Source organism: Lagopus leucura, unplaced genomic scaffold (assembly GCF_019238085.1).
Source record: "Lagopus leucura isolate 7727_CA_CO unplaced genomic scaffold, USGS_WTPT01 Super-Scaffold_100015, whole genome shotgun sequence".
In the NCBI taxonomy this organism is placed as follows: domain Eukaryota; kingdom Metazoa; phylum Chordata; class Aves; order Galliformes; family Phasianidae; genus Lagopus; species Lagopus leucura.
The window spans coordinates 3,739,847-3,759,922 of record NW_024962269.1 but is presented as its reverse complement, the minus strand read 5'-3'; the positions used below and the strand labels follow the sequence as shown (position 1 = coordinate 3,759,922).

The 20,076-nt window shown below is 39.6% G+C and overlaps 1 protein-coding gene across 1 annotated transcript in view; it reads right to left on the bottom strand.

The window, feature by feature from the left end:
- Nucleotides 1-20,076, bottom strand: part of THSD4 (thrombospondin type 1 domain containing 4) — a 260,599-nt gene that overhangs the window by 145,740 nt on the left and 94,783 nt on the right. The window contains exon 7 of the mRNA XM_042876137.1: nt 2,151-2,287. Within this exon, the coding sequence (XP_042732071.1) occupies nt 2,151-2,287 (137 nt within the window). The remainder of the gene's footprint in view (nt 1-2,150; nt 2,288-20,076) is intronic.

Genomic DNA, 20,076 nt, shown 5'->3' with positions numbered 1-20,076 from the left:
AAATAAATATAAAAATTATGTGGCCTAAAGGAAAAGCTGCCTATTACAAACATTGGAATAATCTTCATTACTCGAGAAACATTTTCAGTTAGCTGTAATTGCAGACAGCTTCTCAGAAAAAAGATTCTCTTATGCACAACAGTTCAAAAATTAGTTCGCTAATTATTACACCCTTCAGCTACATCTGTGTTTACACAACAATGTATAAAATCCACGTTAAATGAAAGAATATATATTTCTTTTAAATTATTTTGAGCAAGTGGAATACAAAAATCTCAGAGACCCTTGAGACCGGGAATATATGCAGTAACACTCATGTTTGAGATTAATTCAGCCTTAAATCATAAGGAATAAGAGATTAGCTAAATGGCACAAAGGGAACAAGATTATAAATTTCAATGCAGATCAATCTATCTTGAAATGTGAGGTAGTTTAAGAGGAAGAATGAAGAACATCTCATAAGACATTCCAAATGCACTGAAGCCTAGGATTCCTATTCTCAGGAGAATGCTAAGGGAAGGTTTTACTGCTGTTTACACCTAATGATATCATTAGATCTACACCTAAAAGATCATATGAAGCCAGATCCTTTTCAGAAGTATGCAGTGCTAGGTTGGCAGACCAAGGTTACCTGTCACAATACAGGGAACTTCAGTCAAATACGAAGAAAACAGATTTCACTATGATAATGTTCTAACACTGAAATCTCAGCCTGGAAAAGGCCATGATAGCTATCTCACACAGCCAGCCCTGTTCTGAGCAGAGCATTGAACCACATGACTTCCACAGGTCCCCTCTGACATGAATTATTTGATGATCAAATAAATACCAAGTTACATATTCAGAGTAAGCATTTATAGCTTACTATTTATTTACATACAGCTTTGGGAAGTGGCACTCAATACCAGCAATGGCCAATTTTCAAAATGCACAACACTATTTCCCACTAGGTTCCCTTTCCTACTCTATACCAAATGCTTTTCTATACCAAATGCTTTTCTATACCATGCTTTTGTATTCGCACAGTAGGAGAACACTTGGTATACTACACCTATTTTTCACTTCTCCAAGTCATAGATCAGAAGAGTAATTAAAATATTGGCAATTACAGAATTGCTTTGAGATCATGGGATTCCTTAACAGCTTCACACAGATTTATCATCTACAAAGGAAATTCAAAGCTATGGTTTTGTGTGCACTGCAAAGAACCAGAGATCAGAAACATGCATTGTGTTGTCCAAACGTGCACAAGCAAGAGGAATCTGGACATGCAGAAAAAAAGGCTGCAGTCATAAGAGAATTCCTCTAGCAAATCAACCATTTAATCCAAACTTGACCTTTCACAATTAAAGTCCATGAATCATTTATGACCTACTTCTGTTTCTTTTGCCAACAAACATTATTCAAGTGCCAAACGCTACTTGCTGATTATTTGTGTCATACTTGCTTTCACTAATCTTACTTCAACAAAGGTTAGAAATAAACATTTTGTTCAAAAATATTTAAGACTGCTACCATCTTGTAGAAAAAGCAGAGTGTACTTGTGCATTACAAAGAGAACATAGAGAGCAGACTGCAAAAAGTCCTTCCAAATCCTTGAAAAATTGCCATTCGTTTCAGTATTTTCTAAGAGAACATCACTGCTGAGTAAATGGACAGCCAGTAAGGCATGAATCTTAAAAGTGGCAAACATAGGCCAAGTAGAAAAATAATACCAGCTAAAACACAATCAAATAATAGTTTCGTCAGTTACCTTCTCATGTTGCAGACTGAAAAAAATACCTCCATGCTGAAGTTTAAACAAAGGAAGATACTACATTTCTCTCTTATTTAAGTTTCCAGTGTTTTTATTCTGATTATTCCACAGAATCTCATTTATAGAAAGCTAGATATTTAAGTCACCTTAATGGCAGCCAGAACACCTTCTGAATCCTGCCTTTCAGCATTCCACAGTTTGCTCTTAGTAGACAAACAAATTAGATATGAAAATAAAACATGCAATAACGTAAGCTAGCGATTCTCAGATCAGCTAAAAAATAAAAAGTTGACACCATTTCACGGGTAAAGTCGTATCAACCTCTGTTAGAATTTCAGTATCTACAGGCTGAGTTCAGCACAGACAGCCAACCTGCTGCCAATAATAACCTTACCTTACACTGCCCTGCCACGCAGATTGAAGTTCCGTTTTGGTCGCACGGTGTCCCATCTATCACCTTTTCAGCTTGTCTCACATAGAATCGGTAGCCTATAGCACGGCAATTCAGCTCACACTTCTGACTTCCCTTCACTGTAGAAAAAGACCAAAAAAAAAATCTTGTTAGGAAGACCAGAGCAGTAATGTTAACAAAGAAAACTATATTAAACTAGCCCTGTGGTTTGCAAGAATGCAATGTGAATGTCTACATCAAATGAATGCTGAACAAGAAAGCAACTCCAATGTAAGCACTTGTACATACTTAATGAAAAGTCAAACAGTATCTCAGCCTTTAATGACAGATATGTTTTTAAGTGACCCAGAGTATTTTAAACTTTTAGAAAATCTTTCCAAATTGAGTCTTCTCACAGCATAGTATTTTGATGCTTCATATCTCCAAAATGTTGTCACATTACACTGCCATCAGAAAGACATGTCTCAGATTAGGCTCACATACTCACTAACTGGTCAGTTCACCTACAATACACAAATTTTTATTAGAATAAACGCTTTAAAAATATATGTGAAAATTTAAAAAAAAATCCAAAGGCTTTTTTCCACTTGTGCTTTATGCCAGCAGGTGGCTGAGCACCACACAGTTGTTTGCTCACTGCCTTGCTTCCCAGTGGGATGGGGGAGAGAACTGCAAAAAAAAGTAAAACTTGTGGGTTGAGATGAAGCTATTTACTAAGACAGAGAAAAGGAAAAGAATAATAAGTTCTGACAATATATAGATATCTATGTATATATATGTATGTATATAAAACACGTGATGCACAAGCAATTGCTCAGTACTCCCCAGCAGATGCCCAGCTGGCATACCCAAACAGCAGAAGAAAGAGAGATGAACTCTCACACTCATCAAAACTCCTTCTGCGTGATGCTGTATGCTATGGAATGTCCCTTCGGCCAATTTATGACAGCTGTCCCAATTCTGTTCCCTTCCAGCTCCTTGGGCCCTTCAATGAGAATCACAGAATCACAGAATCAGAACTAGAATTAGAGAATGGCCTTGGCTCCACAACACTTGGCTACAACACTACTCTAGCAGCAACTATAAACACTCATGTGTTATCAGTGTTGTTTTCCTCCTGGAACCAAACCACAGTATGACACCACACACTCTGAAGAAGGTCCATCCCAGCTGAAACTAAGACACCTCTACACTTCAAAAAGCTAGAAATTTATAATTGTAGAATCATAGAAACACAGAATGATTTTGGATTGGAAGGGACCTTTAAGATCACCTATTTCTACCCCCCCTGCTATAGGCAGGGGCACCTCCCTCTAGCCCAGGTTGCTCACAGCCCCATCCTGTCTGGCCTTGAAGGCTTCCAAAGAGGGATCATCCATAATCTCACTGGGAACCTGTTCCAGTGTCTCATCACCCTCACAGCAAAGAATTTCTTCCTAATATCTAATCTAAACCTACTCTCTTCCAGTTTAAAACCATTTCCCCTTGTCCTGTTGCCACATGCCCTTATAAAAAGTCCCTCCCCAGCTTTCCCATAGGCCCCTTCAGGGACTGCAAGGCCGCTGTAAGGTCTCCTTGGAGCTTTCTCAGCCTGTCCTCATAGGAGAAGTGTTCCAGCCCTCTGACCATCTTTGTGGCCTCTCAAGGCCACACAAAAGACTGCTTCCCAGTCATTAAGCTGGGACTTATCTCTCTCTCATTGCCCCTGGCTTGAAAAATGTTCAGATAAAGGATTTCTCAACCTTGACCAGGACGTGTCCATCAGTGCTCCTCAGCGAGCTTTGGGACAGTGGTGCAAAAGAATAACCTCCTACACCACCCCGTGACTCAAAGGTTGCTTAAAACGGGATCCACGACGGTGAGAAAAAGACAGCAAGCATAAGGGTAAAGGAGGGAGGGGGAAGGGAATCAAATGTTTCATTTTCCAGGCTTGGTTATAACTGTTGTCCTCATGGGACTGGTCCTCAGTTGAAGTAGTTACAATGTAAATCAAGGATACAACACCTTGGATAAAACATGGAACCATGCGAGAAACAAAGAGCTGCAACAGCACACAATATCAACTCGCCCCAGGCACCAACCCGAGATTCTTCAAGAGTGGTAACACCAATGTTACGTGATGAACAGAAGGGAGAAAAGTGACAACCACACATTTAACAATAACCACACATTTAACAATAACCACACATTTAACAATAACAAATATAACAAATAGAGGTACAACATTACCTCCCACAACAACATAAAACATAGTACTACTGCAACCAAAATACAAAATGTAATCAAGAGGTACACAGCATTATAGTGCGATCAAATTTTCAATATTTGTGTCACAAAGCACAAATAATAAGTGTAAAAGAATAATCTCTTACATGGGCCTCCTCTAGACCTGCTCCAACAGCTCCCTGTCCTTCGTGTGTTGGGGGTCACAGAACAGGACACGGTACTGCAGGTGGGATCTCACGAGAGCAGAGTAGAGAGGCAGAGTCACCCCCTGCCCCTGCTGGTCATGCATCTTTTGATGCAACCCAGGATATGGTTGGCCTTCTGGGCTGTAAGTGCATGTCACTGTACAAAACCTCATGAAAGCTCATCCCAAATAAAACCTCCAGACCTGGCAAGAGCCAGAAGGAAACCAGACCACAGAACACTGAGTGCGAAGAACAAAGACAAGACACAGCCTTCTCATGTAAGGTTCTGTTACTCAAAGAGATCAGCCTAACACACCATGCATCTCACACTGTCAAGTTCATTAATACATCTGTAGTCATTCTACTTCAAATCATCGGTCATGTTAAAGTTGCACACGTTTAATTACTCCTATTTGCCAACTGAAACAACAATACCTTCAGTTTCTTTCCAACTAAGAATCACAGTGGCAATGAAGTACAAACAGAATTATTTCGACAACAAAATCTTTCCCGTTGACATAATCAAAGAACAAAAATTCCACCAACTTCACAAAGCTTCAACTCATATCCTACGGCATAATTGAAATCCACTGCAATATCACAACACCAAAGGAAACACTCTATACTTCAGTTAGCTGCTAACGCGCAGTACTCCCAGGATGTTCCACTTGACTCATAGCATATTTCTGAGTCTTCATGCATGGGTGTCCAACCTTTCAGCTTGCCTGTTCTGTATTGAGTGATGAGGAATTGTACTGGGTCACATATATAATATATTATAATGTGTATAACTAGCACAACTTTTTATTTATTCATTTATTTATTTGATTCTTTATTAAAAGGTAAGGGAAAAAAGCAGGCAACAAAAACACAGAACTAGCAGGCTGGACGTGTATGATCTAAAGTATAACACCTGACCAAAATAAATACATGCAATAATTTCACATTCGTGTTTAACATCTATCTTCTGTGAAAGAAATTAACTCATAGCTCAACTTCAGTAACATCCTACTGGGACGCAGGAATAGTGCAGGCCAATTTTGAATTTTGAACCTCATCTGCATGATGAAAAATACATTTAACTTTACCTGCCACTCATGTATGTGATCAACTGTGTCTCACAATCTTTTGTTAAAATCCTTTAATAGCTCTACTGATTTGAAACGAGGTCAATCACCAGTTCGCTTTCCCTTTTTGCAAATGCTATGCTCAACTATGCAGTTTTTCCACTGACTACTCTGTTAAGACAGATTCACTATCATATCATCCCAAGGACTTCACTTAGTTCTTAAATAAAACAAAATTTTAAAAAAGTGAGATCTTTCCTGCAGTTCAATTCCCAAGTATAACAGCTTTTATGACGAACTGAGTAACGTTATCAGCTCAGATACCTCACACAAAACTACTTTCAGAATTCTCAACTGAATGTAATTCAATTTCAATACCCTTTCCACTGAAATCATTGTCCTTCTCTGAAAGCGCCCTATTTTTACAACCTCCGCATAAAAAAATACATTTTCTTATTTTTCCTTTCCCTAAAACCAAACTAGAAACCAGCATTTTCTTAAACGTCTGTAGATTTTATGTTTATTTCCTTTAGTTCAAGGATTCTGAAGCCTCACATTCCTGTCCTCCTCCTAGTATGTCTTGTTTGGTTTTGATCCTTTAAAATACTTATCCTGTAAGTTCTCAGTTTGCCTTCTAGACTCTGAAAAGGAGAAAGTTAAATAAATTACCTGTTGAACCATCCCATTTTTCCCTGGACTTCCCTCTTTCTTTTTGCTGTGCAAGCCTACTATAATGCTAAAGTAGTGTATAAATAATAACAGTCATGCTGAGCTCACTTGCTTTCAGTGGTCAAAATAAATAAATAAAACAAAAATAAATCCTAAACAAAGAGTTAGAGTCTCTGCCTTCAACATTCAAAATTCAGATTCGCTTGATGAGAAAGTGCAAGGCACTGTCTTGGTCAGACATATACCAAATACTACCTTTAGAGACAATGTTCCCAGATTTCAAAGATGGAAAAAACCTTTTGACTGCCTAAGAGTCTAAGTGAATAGCTCCTTCTGAGTGACAGGTATCTTCCATTAGGATCTGTAAAAGTGTGGTGTATTTACTATGCATAAATCACAAAAGAACATATTTGAGAACTCCCTTGCAAAACAAGAGACCAAAGTAGTAAAAAGTACTCTAACACCAATTAACTTTCCATGTATCTTGACACTTCTCCTACCCAGTCTTTTGCCTCAACTGTTGTGTTTTTAATCCCATGTCAAACTACACTATTGGCTTGGCAATTGGACAAAAAACATTGATTAAACAATGAGCTGTGAAGAGATTGATTCCACACAGGCAATGTGTTTTAGTACTGTCATATGATCCCAGCCTTTACAAAAGCATCTATCTGACCTCAGGGAATAGACTAAGGCCACAAGCTGAAGGCCTGCCAAGGCAGCTGGCAGCAAGAGACATTACTCAAAAATGGGCTCTTTTAAAAGGCATAACACAGTTACTAAGACAGTTCACTATACAGGTACTGTTTCACATGTCTCCCTAACGTTATTTGCTTCTCATGCCTATCTTAACACAACCAAGTCTTTGTGGAACTTCTCACCGTATTCATTTAAACTACCTTATTAAACAGTCCACTTGGGTGAAATACAACGCTACTGTGAGGAGACTGCCAGAAATATTCATTATTGACTTAACTCAAGCAGAATAATACTTCAGTAAGCAAGCCTGCTAACATGCAATATCTGGTTTTTACTTTACATATTGAAAACATAATCTAAGCCTAAAAACTTGCTATGCTTCTCATAATAGCCTTGTCACATGGGCTGTGAGTACACCAGGCCATCCTAGGCACGCGTGCTGCCAGACTGGGAGCCCTTCTCAAGGCTTGTGCTGGAAATCACCTCCCACCCTTCCATACAAGCAGTCACAACCAGGTAGCAACATGCTTCATTTCCTCTAAGCAGGCTGCTTAAATGCAATTTCAGGGCACGGGTTTGAGCAGAAAAATTCAACTGCACCCCACTGCAGTATTTTCCAAATGGCAGAGCTGGGTTCTGTATATTCCCACACCACGACCAACAGCTGGTGCTCTAGCTTAGGCCGCTGTGGTGGTTTTGTGGTGAGGCCTCTTTGCTGACCTGAGCAGCAGTACGCACTAGGAAGTCTGGGCTGACATGCTGACCTGAGGGAGCAGCCATGGCACCATTTTGTGCCTCCGTGTGGAGCCGGGAAGAACAGCCCACAGGAGGGAAGAACAAGCCAGAACACAGCTTTCCTTACGGAGGAAAAGCATAGGACAGGACATTTAACCACAAGGGACAGTAAGGGAACACGTGCTGAACTGAAACCCCTCGTTGAGTCGGGCTCGCCCTGTGGCCAGCTGCACATCGAGGGAGAGAAATCTGCTGTCCGCCCGCCAGAGGCGCAGCCCGGCCGTCAGGGGGCGCCTGGTGCTGGGATGCGGGCGGGAAGAGCCACAGAACAAAAACAAAACAAAAAGCCAGGAAATCATGTGCAAACCAGAACCAACTGCAGATGATCAGTAAGGTAATGAAAGAAATCTATAATTGTGCACAAGTGCACACTGGCTGCCCCTATGTAGTAAGTTTCTCCTCTCTGTTTCAGATCCTGAGGTTGCAGGCTGCTTGGAACACACACCGTCACTCCCTGCACGCACGTTAAATCTGCTGATGCCAGCTGTAGGTGCAACGGGAGCAAATGGCTGAGCAAAGAACTGTCACGTTCTACATGCTGTGAGGTAGCGACTGGAATGTACAAACTCTCACTGATGGACCCTCAGTCCAAAGCTTGATTTAATGTGAGATCCAGACTCCCTGTTGTTATCTGTGTGGCAGTACTAGCTCTCTGTGAAACACTACCAAATGCTTTTACCATTTGTCAATTTTTATAAGTTTGCCTAAAGATCTAAAAATAGTTAATAACAAGCTCTGCAACATAAGAAACATGCCTTGGGGGTGCCCAAAGAGAAGTGGCATGCACACTCTTGGCAAGGAAACATCACGTCCACATTAATATTACATTATGCGATTAAGTAAATTTACATTAGTCTTCATTCTATGTGCACACTGCCTTGTAAAGTCAACTTCAGTGCATCTCCGTAACCGAGCCAAGATGCACTCATCCAGGAGGTGTCAGAATCGATTGTTCCAGGAACAAACTGTCTCTACACAGCTCGGCAATTTTCAGGGCCTAGCATGCCATAGGCTGTAATCAGTGCTTACAATAGAAGTTATGAATCTGCTTCACAGGAAGTTTAATGGGGCAGAGCCAGCACTGGAAGAGCTTTTAAGAGATTTGCTCGCCTGCCCATGTAACATTAATTTTACTCTATCAGTGTCCTGGGATTTCAGCAATGGGCCTGCAGGTTGGGCTCAGGCTGACACACTGACTATCCTATGGCAGTCTGCAGGGCAGAGCAGGAAGACCTGTAATGCAAGGAGAGCCTGACAAGTCTCCGGCTGCTGTATTCACTGTACTCATCAGTAAACTCATTCGTAAGTCTACAGCATGAAGTCATCCAAATAAAGCAATGGTTTCTTCCATTCAGGAGACATAATTTAACATGTGCTGTATATAAGGCAGAACTTACAGTTTTGTGAAACCAAAGTTTCTGTTTGAACGCTTTGCTTACATGTAAGTACATACATACAGGAAAACAAAGTCAAGTTCAATACACTTCTAGCAGTGTGAACTAAAACTGAACTAAAAGTTTTTGGAAGTGGCCAGAAAGAACAATGTTTCTTACAGCACAGATACCTGTTGCCTGATTTCTAAATAACCACATTTGTTTTCCCAACAGAAAGGCTACTGTGGCGTGATATGTTTACTTAAGTCTCTTTTGATACTTTCTCCTCCTTAGGCTTGGGAACATCTTTCGACAATAACCAGAAGGAGATGTGTTTATTTTTTACTTTTCTCCTTTCAGTTTTGTTAACTGTTAGCTCAGTTATAAACTTCTAATACTCTGGCCCTGATGTTTCGTTTTGGTTTATATCTTGAAAAAAATTGTTTTCCATTCTTCACTCTAAGGGATAAAATTTTTTTACTTCCACTTTTCCTCTCTTCATGTAATGTAGCAGTTTATTACTTCAGCTGGTCTCAATAACTTGATATGCATGTAAAAATCATCCTTCCGCAAGGTTTAAATAGTAAGACATACATATATGTGTGTACGTATCCTATATATATATGTATATGTATCCAATGTATATATATATATATATATATATATATATATATATATATATGTATGTATGTATTCAACGTTTTATAAAAAGACTGCAGCTACATTCCAACAAATATGAGAAATCAAAGAAGGAAGGTATTCAAACGAACTCTTCGTCTTTACCTGGACAGACCAGAGTTTGTTCTACTCCCAAATCCACTAAGTCCTATGTGAAATAGTCATGAGGAACTTTGAGACACGTGTCATATATAGAACCTATATTGCCCTTAATGCAAAGTATTGTGACCTGCACACAGCTGAACCTTATAAAGATTTTTGAGATCAATGAGGCGAGGAAAAATCTCTTCTCTACAACATAGGGAAGCACAGAGAGCTGTCAGGATGACAGCCTCTGAGCTCTGGTACTTCAGCGGCTGTCCAGGATCTATCCACGCAGGCAGAATTGGGCTGACCAGCAGAGATCCCGTGATAACCTCATTAAGCCAACTGGCTCCTTCCAGTAGGGTGCTCTGTGTTGTGCAACAAACACATGGGCAGCCAGGCTGCCTGCACTCTGTTGAGAACTTACAGCTTTGTGAGATACTAGGCTGGGGAAAGGTTCTGGCTGCTAAGCAAAAATGAATACTGAAAATGGGCCACTCTCTGTAACTCATTGAATGTAACAGGAGTCTATCTATCAACTCCAATGAGGTTGAACTATCTTGAGCAACCCATCCTGAAGATTATGGGACCAATTTACTATTTTAATTACTTAACAAAGTCAATCTTACCATTAGAGCATATTTTCCACCACCAATTGCTTGCTAGTTGCAGATATGGCCTGTGAAAATCTTTATTTTACTAACTAGATGAAACCTTAAGTGGCTCTGTAACTAAACAAAAGAAGTACAGAAAATAAAGTTTATTTATAATATGTGGATCCTGAAATATTGATGCACATCAGACATTTTGATTTAAATATCCTTTCTAAAAATACTGTACTTGTCCAAGCTTTCTGATCAATAAATGAATATTATGCATACCATCCTTGTTCCAACTCCCTTGCAATGGAATTTCAGAAGCCTAAGTAACTGAAGGAACTCAAGTATCTTGCCAGCTTTCCCATGATGCCTCTTCCCTCTTTCCACTTGTGTTTGTGTCTTTCTGACTGGCTCTGATTTTCCACCATCTCTACCTCATATTTAGTGTTTTTGGCAATAAGCAATTTGCAAACATGATCGTTTATTCTAGTTTTTCTGGTTTCTCAATTTCTCCCAGATCCCAGTGTCATTAAAAAACTATTAGTGATGTCTTACAGATTTGCTGTCATCCATTAAAAAATAGCTGGAAAGTTGATCATTATTCCCCAATGAAATTACTAGAAACCAACCGGAAATAAGTCATTCATAAAAACAGACACACAGAAGTCTCTCTTGACTAGTTGGACATCTGGAAACCAGCAACAGGTATAAATTTGATGTGACTTTATGAAATCTTTTTTTTTTTTTTTTCCTGACTGCCTAAAAATGTGCCTTAGCATAGCATGAATGTTCACCCTGGGTCACCCTGTAAAAGGAGAAAAGTGTAGGTATCTGGAAGTTATGATGTTTAATAAAAGCTGCTGAAATGCCCACAATGAGCTCAGTCATCTCTGCCATCTTGAATTACTTCTAAAAAAAGCAGAAATCCAAAGAGCTGCCTTAAAAACCTACAGAGCTTTTTTCTTTTTTACAGCATTCAGAAATAGTGATAACCCACAGAAGGAGGGGTTTTGCACAGTAACAATAACACAGTTGCTCTATGACATAAACACCAAGCATTTATAACTGCAAATGGTATGGAACTGTTATCAGAATACATTACACGACTACTCTGGTTACAGCTTTTATAAACACTGGGGAAATCTTACTAATAACATTACTGAGTCATAATGAAACAAAGCATCTATAAACCTCTGTGCCTGCCACAAATCACTGCATACTCCAAGATGGCCAGTCCTTCCCAAGTGGGGCTATTTCTATGCCCTCACATTGCTGTAGAATTTTGGTTAAAGGCTTTAGAAAGCATTAGCCTATTTTTTTTAGTTAAAATAATTTGATTCAATCAGTGGTCAAAACAGAGTTTTGCATTTCTATTTTAAATAAACACACAATATTTGTTTACCAAAACTGTAAGATTTCTGCTTGCTGTAAAGAATATAAACCAAAACCTTAGATGTCAACATGCTATCGGCCCCAGTTCAGCAAAGCATTGACTGGGTTTGTGTGAGTATCTGTGCAGTAACTACTGCTGGTCCAATGGAACTGCCACAAATTGGATGTTCACCTGCAGCTCAGGGCCAGTAGTCCTTTAAATGACACAACGAGGCACAGTCGTTGCTTCTGCAGGCATCAGCTTTAAGAAATAATACCAAATGCAACCCGCTTAAAGCAAACAAACCCCAACAAAAAACCTAGTAAGGACTATTTTCACGTCTGCCAGAATTCTGAGTACAACTGTCAACCATGCAAGTCTTGGCCACTGGATGTCTCCACTGCTCCGTGCAAACAGAGGCTAAAGCACTTCTCTGGCAGTGAAAAAAGGCAATCTGTATTTACAATCTAACCACTTAACCTTGCATGCAGTGCTCAGCAGCCACACAGACTTAAGCTCTCTGGCCTTCAGAGCACCCAGAAGATGACAGTTTTATGTAGGATTCACTCCTGAGGAAGCTCTGAATAACAGCTCTCAGTGTGCAAAATCAAATTTATGAAAAAAAATCAGGTAAGTAGAAGAAATACAGAGAGCAGCAGCTTGAACTCAACAGTTTTTGCTTCCCTTTATGTCCAGAAAGAGCTAATATTGCATCAGTAAAGCCCTCAGTAAAGATGATTAACAAAAAGCACAGGTACTTCTAAAGGGCAGTGAAAAAAATCCCCTCAACATACTCTTCAGTGGCATAGCAGGCTAATTCACGTAAATTGGACTAAATCAACTATTTAGTAATCATACGGGCTGATAGCCTTCAAAAACTGTTTACAGCAGAGAGACTTACCAGGATTTCAAGGACGATGCCTTCTCTTGCAGGAACATGATATAGGACTCATTACAAATAAAATGAAAAGATTTAGAATGTATTATCAGAGCCCAAACTAAGGACAGGGAGGAAAAAAATCCAACAAAACAACATACACCAGAAAGTGCTCTATCTCATGAAACGCCGACTGCTTCCTGAGGGAGGCTGAGAGTAGCTGTCCCAGCTGCTAGGAGTTTGGCATCTTCTGAAAGCAGCTTGATACTGCTTTCTGCCAGCCTTTAAAATTTACAAGACTTAAACGTTTGCATTTGATTACCTGAGAATCTTACTGATCTCTAAAATCTGAGGTTGAATCCACATGTGTATCCTGAAACAAAATTCTCTCCGTCAGCAAACAAGCAGCCCCCAAATATTTCCGAAATAGAAACATAAAAAACTGCTGCAGAAAATCAATCGTTTCGCAATGCTAGTAAATGTAACCTCAAATCCTGCCTTCTTTCCCCAGAGTTCTTTGGCATTTCTATTAAAATCATTTCTATTAAATAAGGTCTTCATGTCACACCTCAGAGTAATAAGTGCACATGGTAGACGGGTAGGCAAGGAGATTCAAGCTTGGGCTTGTGAAGCCCCTAGCAACATTCCACACAAAAGCTTTCAGTCATGGATTACGGGAATATATTTTCGCTTATGAAGTTAAATGTCTTAGAAATCTCTCTACTATTAAAACATGAACTCTGTATTTGAATAGTAACATTGCACAAAGTAATGCTTTTCTTTAAAATGAAAAGACTGTGAGTGCATCATCCAGATATCTAGTATCCACTAGCATTCCTAACGAGGACATGCAGAATACCTTACTAATATTTGTGACCCAGTGAAGTCTTCATGTAAGTTAGAGGTTTGCTTTTTCAACAAGTCCCTCCTCAATGAAGTGCATCCTTTCTTCAATTTGAATATAAGAATTTACCTAATGGCAAAACCTGACAGCAGCAGAAGGAGGGAACATGGAATTCTGCTCTTTGTTGCTGTCAAGCTCTTGTACAGAATGAGCCAGCTCTCACTGACTCATTCTGTTGCATGACTGGGCAACAAATTTCTCCTTTCTTTCATAATTTGCTCTGAAAATTGTAGATTACATTAAAGTCAAAATGCCTTCTGATGCTAAGCTAAATAACTTAGAGAAGCTCAGGAAAAAAAAATAAAGCAACCTAACAATTTTGTTAAAGACAAATTTTTTCTGTCAGTACTTGCAAAAAATGATCAGATGATTTTCCAATATATATAATTCCAAAAGTAATGCCTTCTATTTTATTATGTTGACCAATACAAATTATGTGTCACAGTTGGATGTTGGTGGTATGGCAGCAGAGGTTGAACCTTCCCACCAATATTCCATTACGTGCTGCTGCTGTGTGACAGATGGCAGCAGAGGAGCACTCTGACAAAATGGTGTCTGCCACGGAAGTGTGGGCAAAGTGAAGGGGTGGGATTGAATTCCTCCATACAGAAACTGTATCCACTGACATTCACTGATGCTTGTTGAACCTTTATGGAAACTAAGCAGTGGATGTGAGCATGCTGAGATGACGGGCAGTGCATTTCAGCTGTGCTGACAGTGGGGCATCTCCAGTGGTGCAGATTTCTATGTGTGGTTTGTGGGTTCTTGTTCACTGCTGGTATAAACACACAGCTAACGGCGGTGACTGTGTTGAAAAAAAACATTCGTAGCTGAAAATTTGCCCTATCAAACAGTACTATTGTGCTCTTCATATCTGCTGTAGAAATAAGTAGGAAGCAATACAATGGAAATAAATAGGAAGCATTACCTTTGGAGTGACCTACACACACATATATACATACATACAGAAAGATGTACATATAAATGTATACACACACACGTTTAGTTACTCTGTTAAGGGGCCATAGATACCTGCTGGTCCTTAACAAAATCTGCTATTCTTATCACTAAACAATTACACTATTTTATCAGTCAACACTGTGTAATTTATTGAAAGTATAAGTATGCACAGTTGAATGCATTTTCAGCTTATAATACAGGTGAGCTATTTTCCTGTTCCTGTACACTGGCTGCTCCACAAGCGACTAAACGTACTGCAGCACAGACTGCCAGTAAGCATTCATGCCAGAGTGTAAGTATCCATGCAAGGGCTGGGATTTCCATCTTCAAAGCTAAGAACAGAAGCCCAAACCTGTGCTAAGTATGTTTATTTACCTATTCATCTATTCATCTATTTTTACAGTTGCATCTATTTCTATACATCTTACATACGATCCTTAACACATGCATGCATTGATGGGCAAAGTAACAGAGAAGACTTAATGCCTTCTTTAGGGGCTTGTGACTGAAGAGTCTCTGCTCTGGAACACCACCAAGAAATGACCACGTTCAGAGCCACTGAAGAAAGAATAGAATAGAAGCAAGTAGCAGTCAATTATCAGCCCCGTGGATACTGACACTGGACCTAAGGAAGCTCATGCCAGTATGTTTTGACTGAGCCTTATGCACTGAATGCTGAACTTAAGTAAAAAAAGAAAAACAAAAAACACTTTTAATAGAGAGTTGAGATTTTCTGGAATACTAGTAGGGAATTTTGCTTATTTCAATATTAATAACTTAATATAACTATTACTGGATCTAAAATGTCCTAAGTGTATTTCTCTGGCCTCTTGCCACAGCCTAGACAAATGATAGTAAGCACATAAATTCTTATGGATTAGTTACAAAGTTCTGCGCTTTTATTTGCATACTCACCAAAGGTATGTATTTCCTACATTTTCATAAACATTAGTTTAAAATGAATGTCCACTATAACAGTGTTTTCAACAAGATGCCGACAAACTGGAGTTCAGAGAGTTAACTTTAAAGCTGCTTTCCCTCTGGTAGCAGGTAAAATCCTAAACATTCAGTGTATGGAGATTTGGTTTCACGTTATGTTTCTTTTCAAGACTATTGTTATAGAAAAGCCCATAACAATCACTGCTCGGTGTCAAGATTTCTTAGCAACTTGGCTTCTAATTTTAGCTTCTCTTTTATTTAGGTTTCCTGAGCTTTAGTGGCTTTGATTGCTAGGTGTTAAGGTCCCTGCAGAAAACTGAAAGGTACCACCTTGGTGAGCCAGGATCTGGGAAAATCAAACTAGCAGGCAGTGAGGAGCAGCAGAGAGCCCCAGCTTCCTCTCTGATCCCAGGAACTGGCTGCCACCAGCTCTGGCCTGGGCACGACCAGATTCTGCACTCCTGGTGACTGGGCACCAGGATAAAGCCAGAGTTCCCACTTCCCTTCTCTCCCAGTTTAGGAGAAGAATAGGATGTCTGATAACAGAGCATTTTAATACAAGATCTGCTCCAGTAGGTCTCCTTCAGACCTTGCAATGGCTGCACAAGGGGACGTGAAGGGCCCCAGAGAGCCCCATGGCACAGCCACGGTGCCTGGAATGCTTCTGCTGGACTTAGCTGCCCCCAGGCACTGGCAAAAGTCATCTCAGGGCAGTTTTTACCTCGGGAATTAGGGAGCAGGTGTCAGATGACAGAAATCTAAAAAGGGACAGACAGTTTCTGAGCTAACAAGAGCAGAGTAAGGAGAGGCAGGGAAATGCTGAACAAGTGAACTCAGTTCCATTTCCTGAAAAAATTCTGCCTGAAGAAATCAAACCCTCTATTCGTAAGCACCTATAAAATAACCAGGGCAACAGTAGCAGCTAGTATGGATTTGTCAAGATAAAAATCTTGTCAAACCCATTTAATTTCCTGCAAACAGGCTGTACGTATGTGAGAAATGGAAGCTGCGATTTTGCTTGGCCTTCCTAAGGGCTTTGTCACTAGCTAGAAAAAGTGCTGTTCTGCAAAAACAGAGGGGATGAGAATCTCTACAGCGTACAGGCAAGAGAATAAAATGTTCTGATGTGTCCTGTGAACTGGACAGGAGATAACAGGCCAGAGCGGCAGCTAAGACTTCCTAGTCTCTACCAGCCTTAGACTCTCTCATTCAGCAGACCACATTCAGCATAAACAGTTTAAGAGGAGAGTGGAAAAATCATCAACCTCTAATAACAGAAATGCTAGATGATCACCCAGTACTTCAGTAGACCCCCCATAAGAAGATGTTTCTCCTTGATCATAACTAAGTATGTATCACCTTGAAGGAGAAATAAAGACCACACTTTTTAAAAGCTTCATTTTCTAATACATTTTAGTTTGATACCCAGCAACCAACTGTTACCTATGCATGAAAGCATCAGAACCATTTCAAAGATCTCAAACAAAGTCTTTCACTTTTGTGAAATGGAATTTTAAGGTTTTAAAGCCACTATTTCTAATAACCTTGCAGTGAATGCTAAAGGCCGAGGAGCCTATGGCTTTGTGGCCACGCTGCCCAGCTACTACTAAGCACAACACAATAGCAACTTTTGGAGATGTGGGACATTTCAAAAATGTTGCCAAACCTCCAAGAAAGCTAAGTTAAGCAACCGTGTCCAGTCTAGATATATTCATTTCTCCCAAGGCGATTGGGAGTAGAGGGAAAGGATTGGATGTTTAAATGTGCAAATCATTTTAAAGCATCTGCATCAATTAATGCTTGTTAACATACTATGTAAGAAGGGACACACATTAACACAGCTCCCTTAAGATTCTCTAAAGCACTTCTCCCCGCTTCTACCTCAAGTTGGAGTCAATGCACCATAGCGATACAGTAATTGTTTCAAGTTTGGCAGTAAGACTGCTGCCTAATATGTAAGCTATTCACAAATACTATCCAAAAAGAGAGGGCAAGCATTTTGTGATGTAGGGTTTACTTAGCACAGACCTTAATGGAGGATGAAGCTGTTTGGGTTGAAATAGCAGAGGCAGCTTCACTAACTGCAAAGAATTCAAGGGGGAGAGAAGGGGAAACTTCAGCAAAAATACTATAGCAAAAAATAATGCGTTACACCGACAGACTTCAAATATAAATTACCTCTCTTTTAGCCAAAAAGCATCTGTACAAAAGCTGATGCTAACCATTATCCATTTTCCATTGAAATTGTTCTGCACTGGCTCAGACACCAAAACAATCTATATGTGCACACTTTTGGCAGCTCCCCTCCCCCCTCCTGAAGCACTGCCTGCTCTTCTAGTGAAAATAAGCCAGTGTAAATCGTTTAAGGAGCCTTCTCAAATGTGACGCCCAATCCATACCAAGGAATTAAGGATGTGGGGACAAAAATCCCCCACTTCTCCTAAAGAAGAACACAAGAGGGTTCTACGCTGTTATTCAATAGCCAGATTATTAAGAACGATTAGAAATCCCTTCTTGCTCAATGCTCTCCTTTTATTTGGCATTCTCCTAAATTCTAAAATACTCTGCAGTGAAATAGGAGAATGTCATGACTAGGAGACATGAACTGGCATAACTTTGTCATTGCAAGGGAGCAGTAAAATTCTATCCAGGGCAATGACTGTCCTTAAAAGAAAACAGAGGAAAGTCTGAAGAAAAAAAACACAACCACAGCAGCTCTCAAGTTATATTAGCTGCTATTCTTCTGGAATTAATCATTGCTGGACAGGAGATGTTGCCAAGCAAATGAACTATTCAGATTCTGCGAGGAAGGAGATTACTGATGAAATAAATATTCTAAATTGTGTTGCTCTCTAAAACACCAGAGAGCTCCTGTTACAATATGCCAGAGAATACTGAGCCTGCAAAGTATTCACGCTGGATAAAGTTTACATATGCTAACACTTCAGCTATTCCAGAGCTTATTGCTTGTATATTGACCATCTTATACACAACATGAATGCAGAGCACAATCGTATATTAAATTAGTGGCATACTCTTGAGAACTCCAGTGAAGATGCAAGAGAATTCAAAACAGATGGAGGTATTTTTCTTGACTATAGAATGTTCTAAATAGGAAGACATATCAGTTACAACTGGGAATTACTGTAGGTTGGTATCTGCCACAGACATGATATTTTGCAAGTTAAAATATTTACAGTGCATGTGAAGACCTGATCTGGAAACGTGCGCTGTCCTGGGCTGCACAGATGCATCACAGAAGCCTTCTGCTTCTGCATTATAGAAGACAGCCTTCCAAGCTTGAAGTGCAGCTGCCAAGCAAGTAACACAGAGCAGCCCACCTTGCTATAAGGCAAGAGGGCAGTAACAGGCAGCCCCAGTACTCTAGGAGTTAGCTCTTACACCAGGCTTGGAATCCTACCTGTACGTGTTGGGTCATATTCTTTTACAGACTCTAGATCTCCTTTCCATTTGCAAACTTCTGTAAGTACAAAGACACTCTGCAACGAGCAGCAAATACAGAATCCTGGAAAGTTCCCCTACAGCCTTTAAATACTGGCTGCAAGTCCTTCAAAAGACATCATAGGGATGGCTCATGAGAACGAGATATGAACAAAATGTATTTCATCTGAGCTAAGTGCATTAGAAGACAATTGCAGTCAGAAAATAATTCTTGACCTAATGTTTTATTTCCACTGAAAGACAATCACTTCCATTTTGGTGGTGACTGTGGACTGAGCAGTGATGGTACTGATGTGTGGTTTGGCACAGCACAGCAGTACCAGAAATAGGAAGAAGAATGCATGCTGGTATTATATGTGATTCAACATGCTCCATTTCAAATCAACTGCTAGCAGCGTGGTTGAGCTATTAGCAACATTTTCTTCTTTTGTATTTACATTGAAAGCAATTGAGATGGTTTTGTAATTGTTTCCAAAAGGCTTACAACATTGGTGAGACAAAACTATCTACCATCAGTGTTTCTACTAAAAATCCATTTATAGCTGTAACAGTTAAATTTATCACATATTTTAATTTTTCCTTTACTGGCACCAAGAATGACAGATAAGAATAGAAGAAATTATACAGAAAATATATATTATGTATATAATATATACATATTATATAGAATATTTCTATTATAAATAAAAAAAAACTATTTGAGGCAGGATGCTTCCTATTAGATCCTACAACAGCGAAGATCTGCTTTATGGTATTGACAGATAAGTAACCAACTATGTTCTATAAATTCCAAGCCACAAAATCAAGATTAAATTTCCCTTCTCACAGGAGTACTATAGGAATCAAATCCAATAACTGCTGAGATGCTCACATAGTTCTGTGCCTCATGTTAAACAAATAGCCAGGCAGGTACAGTCTGCCACTCCCTGAACTGCGTAGTATAGATTTGACAAGATATCACTTAAATCATAAAACTGTTTTGATCAAAGTGAAACAGTTCTTAGACTGAGAAAGCATGA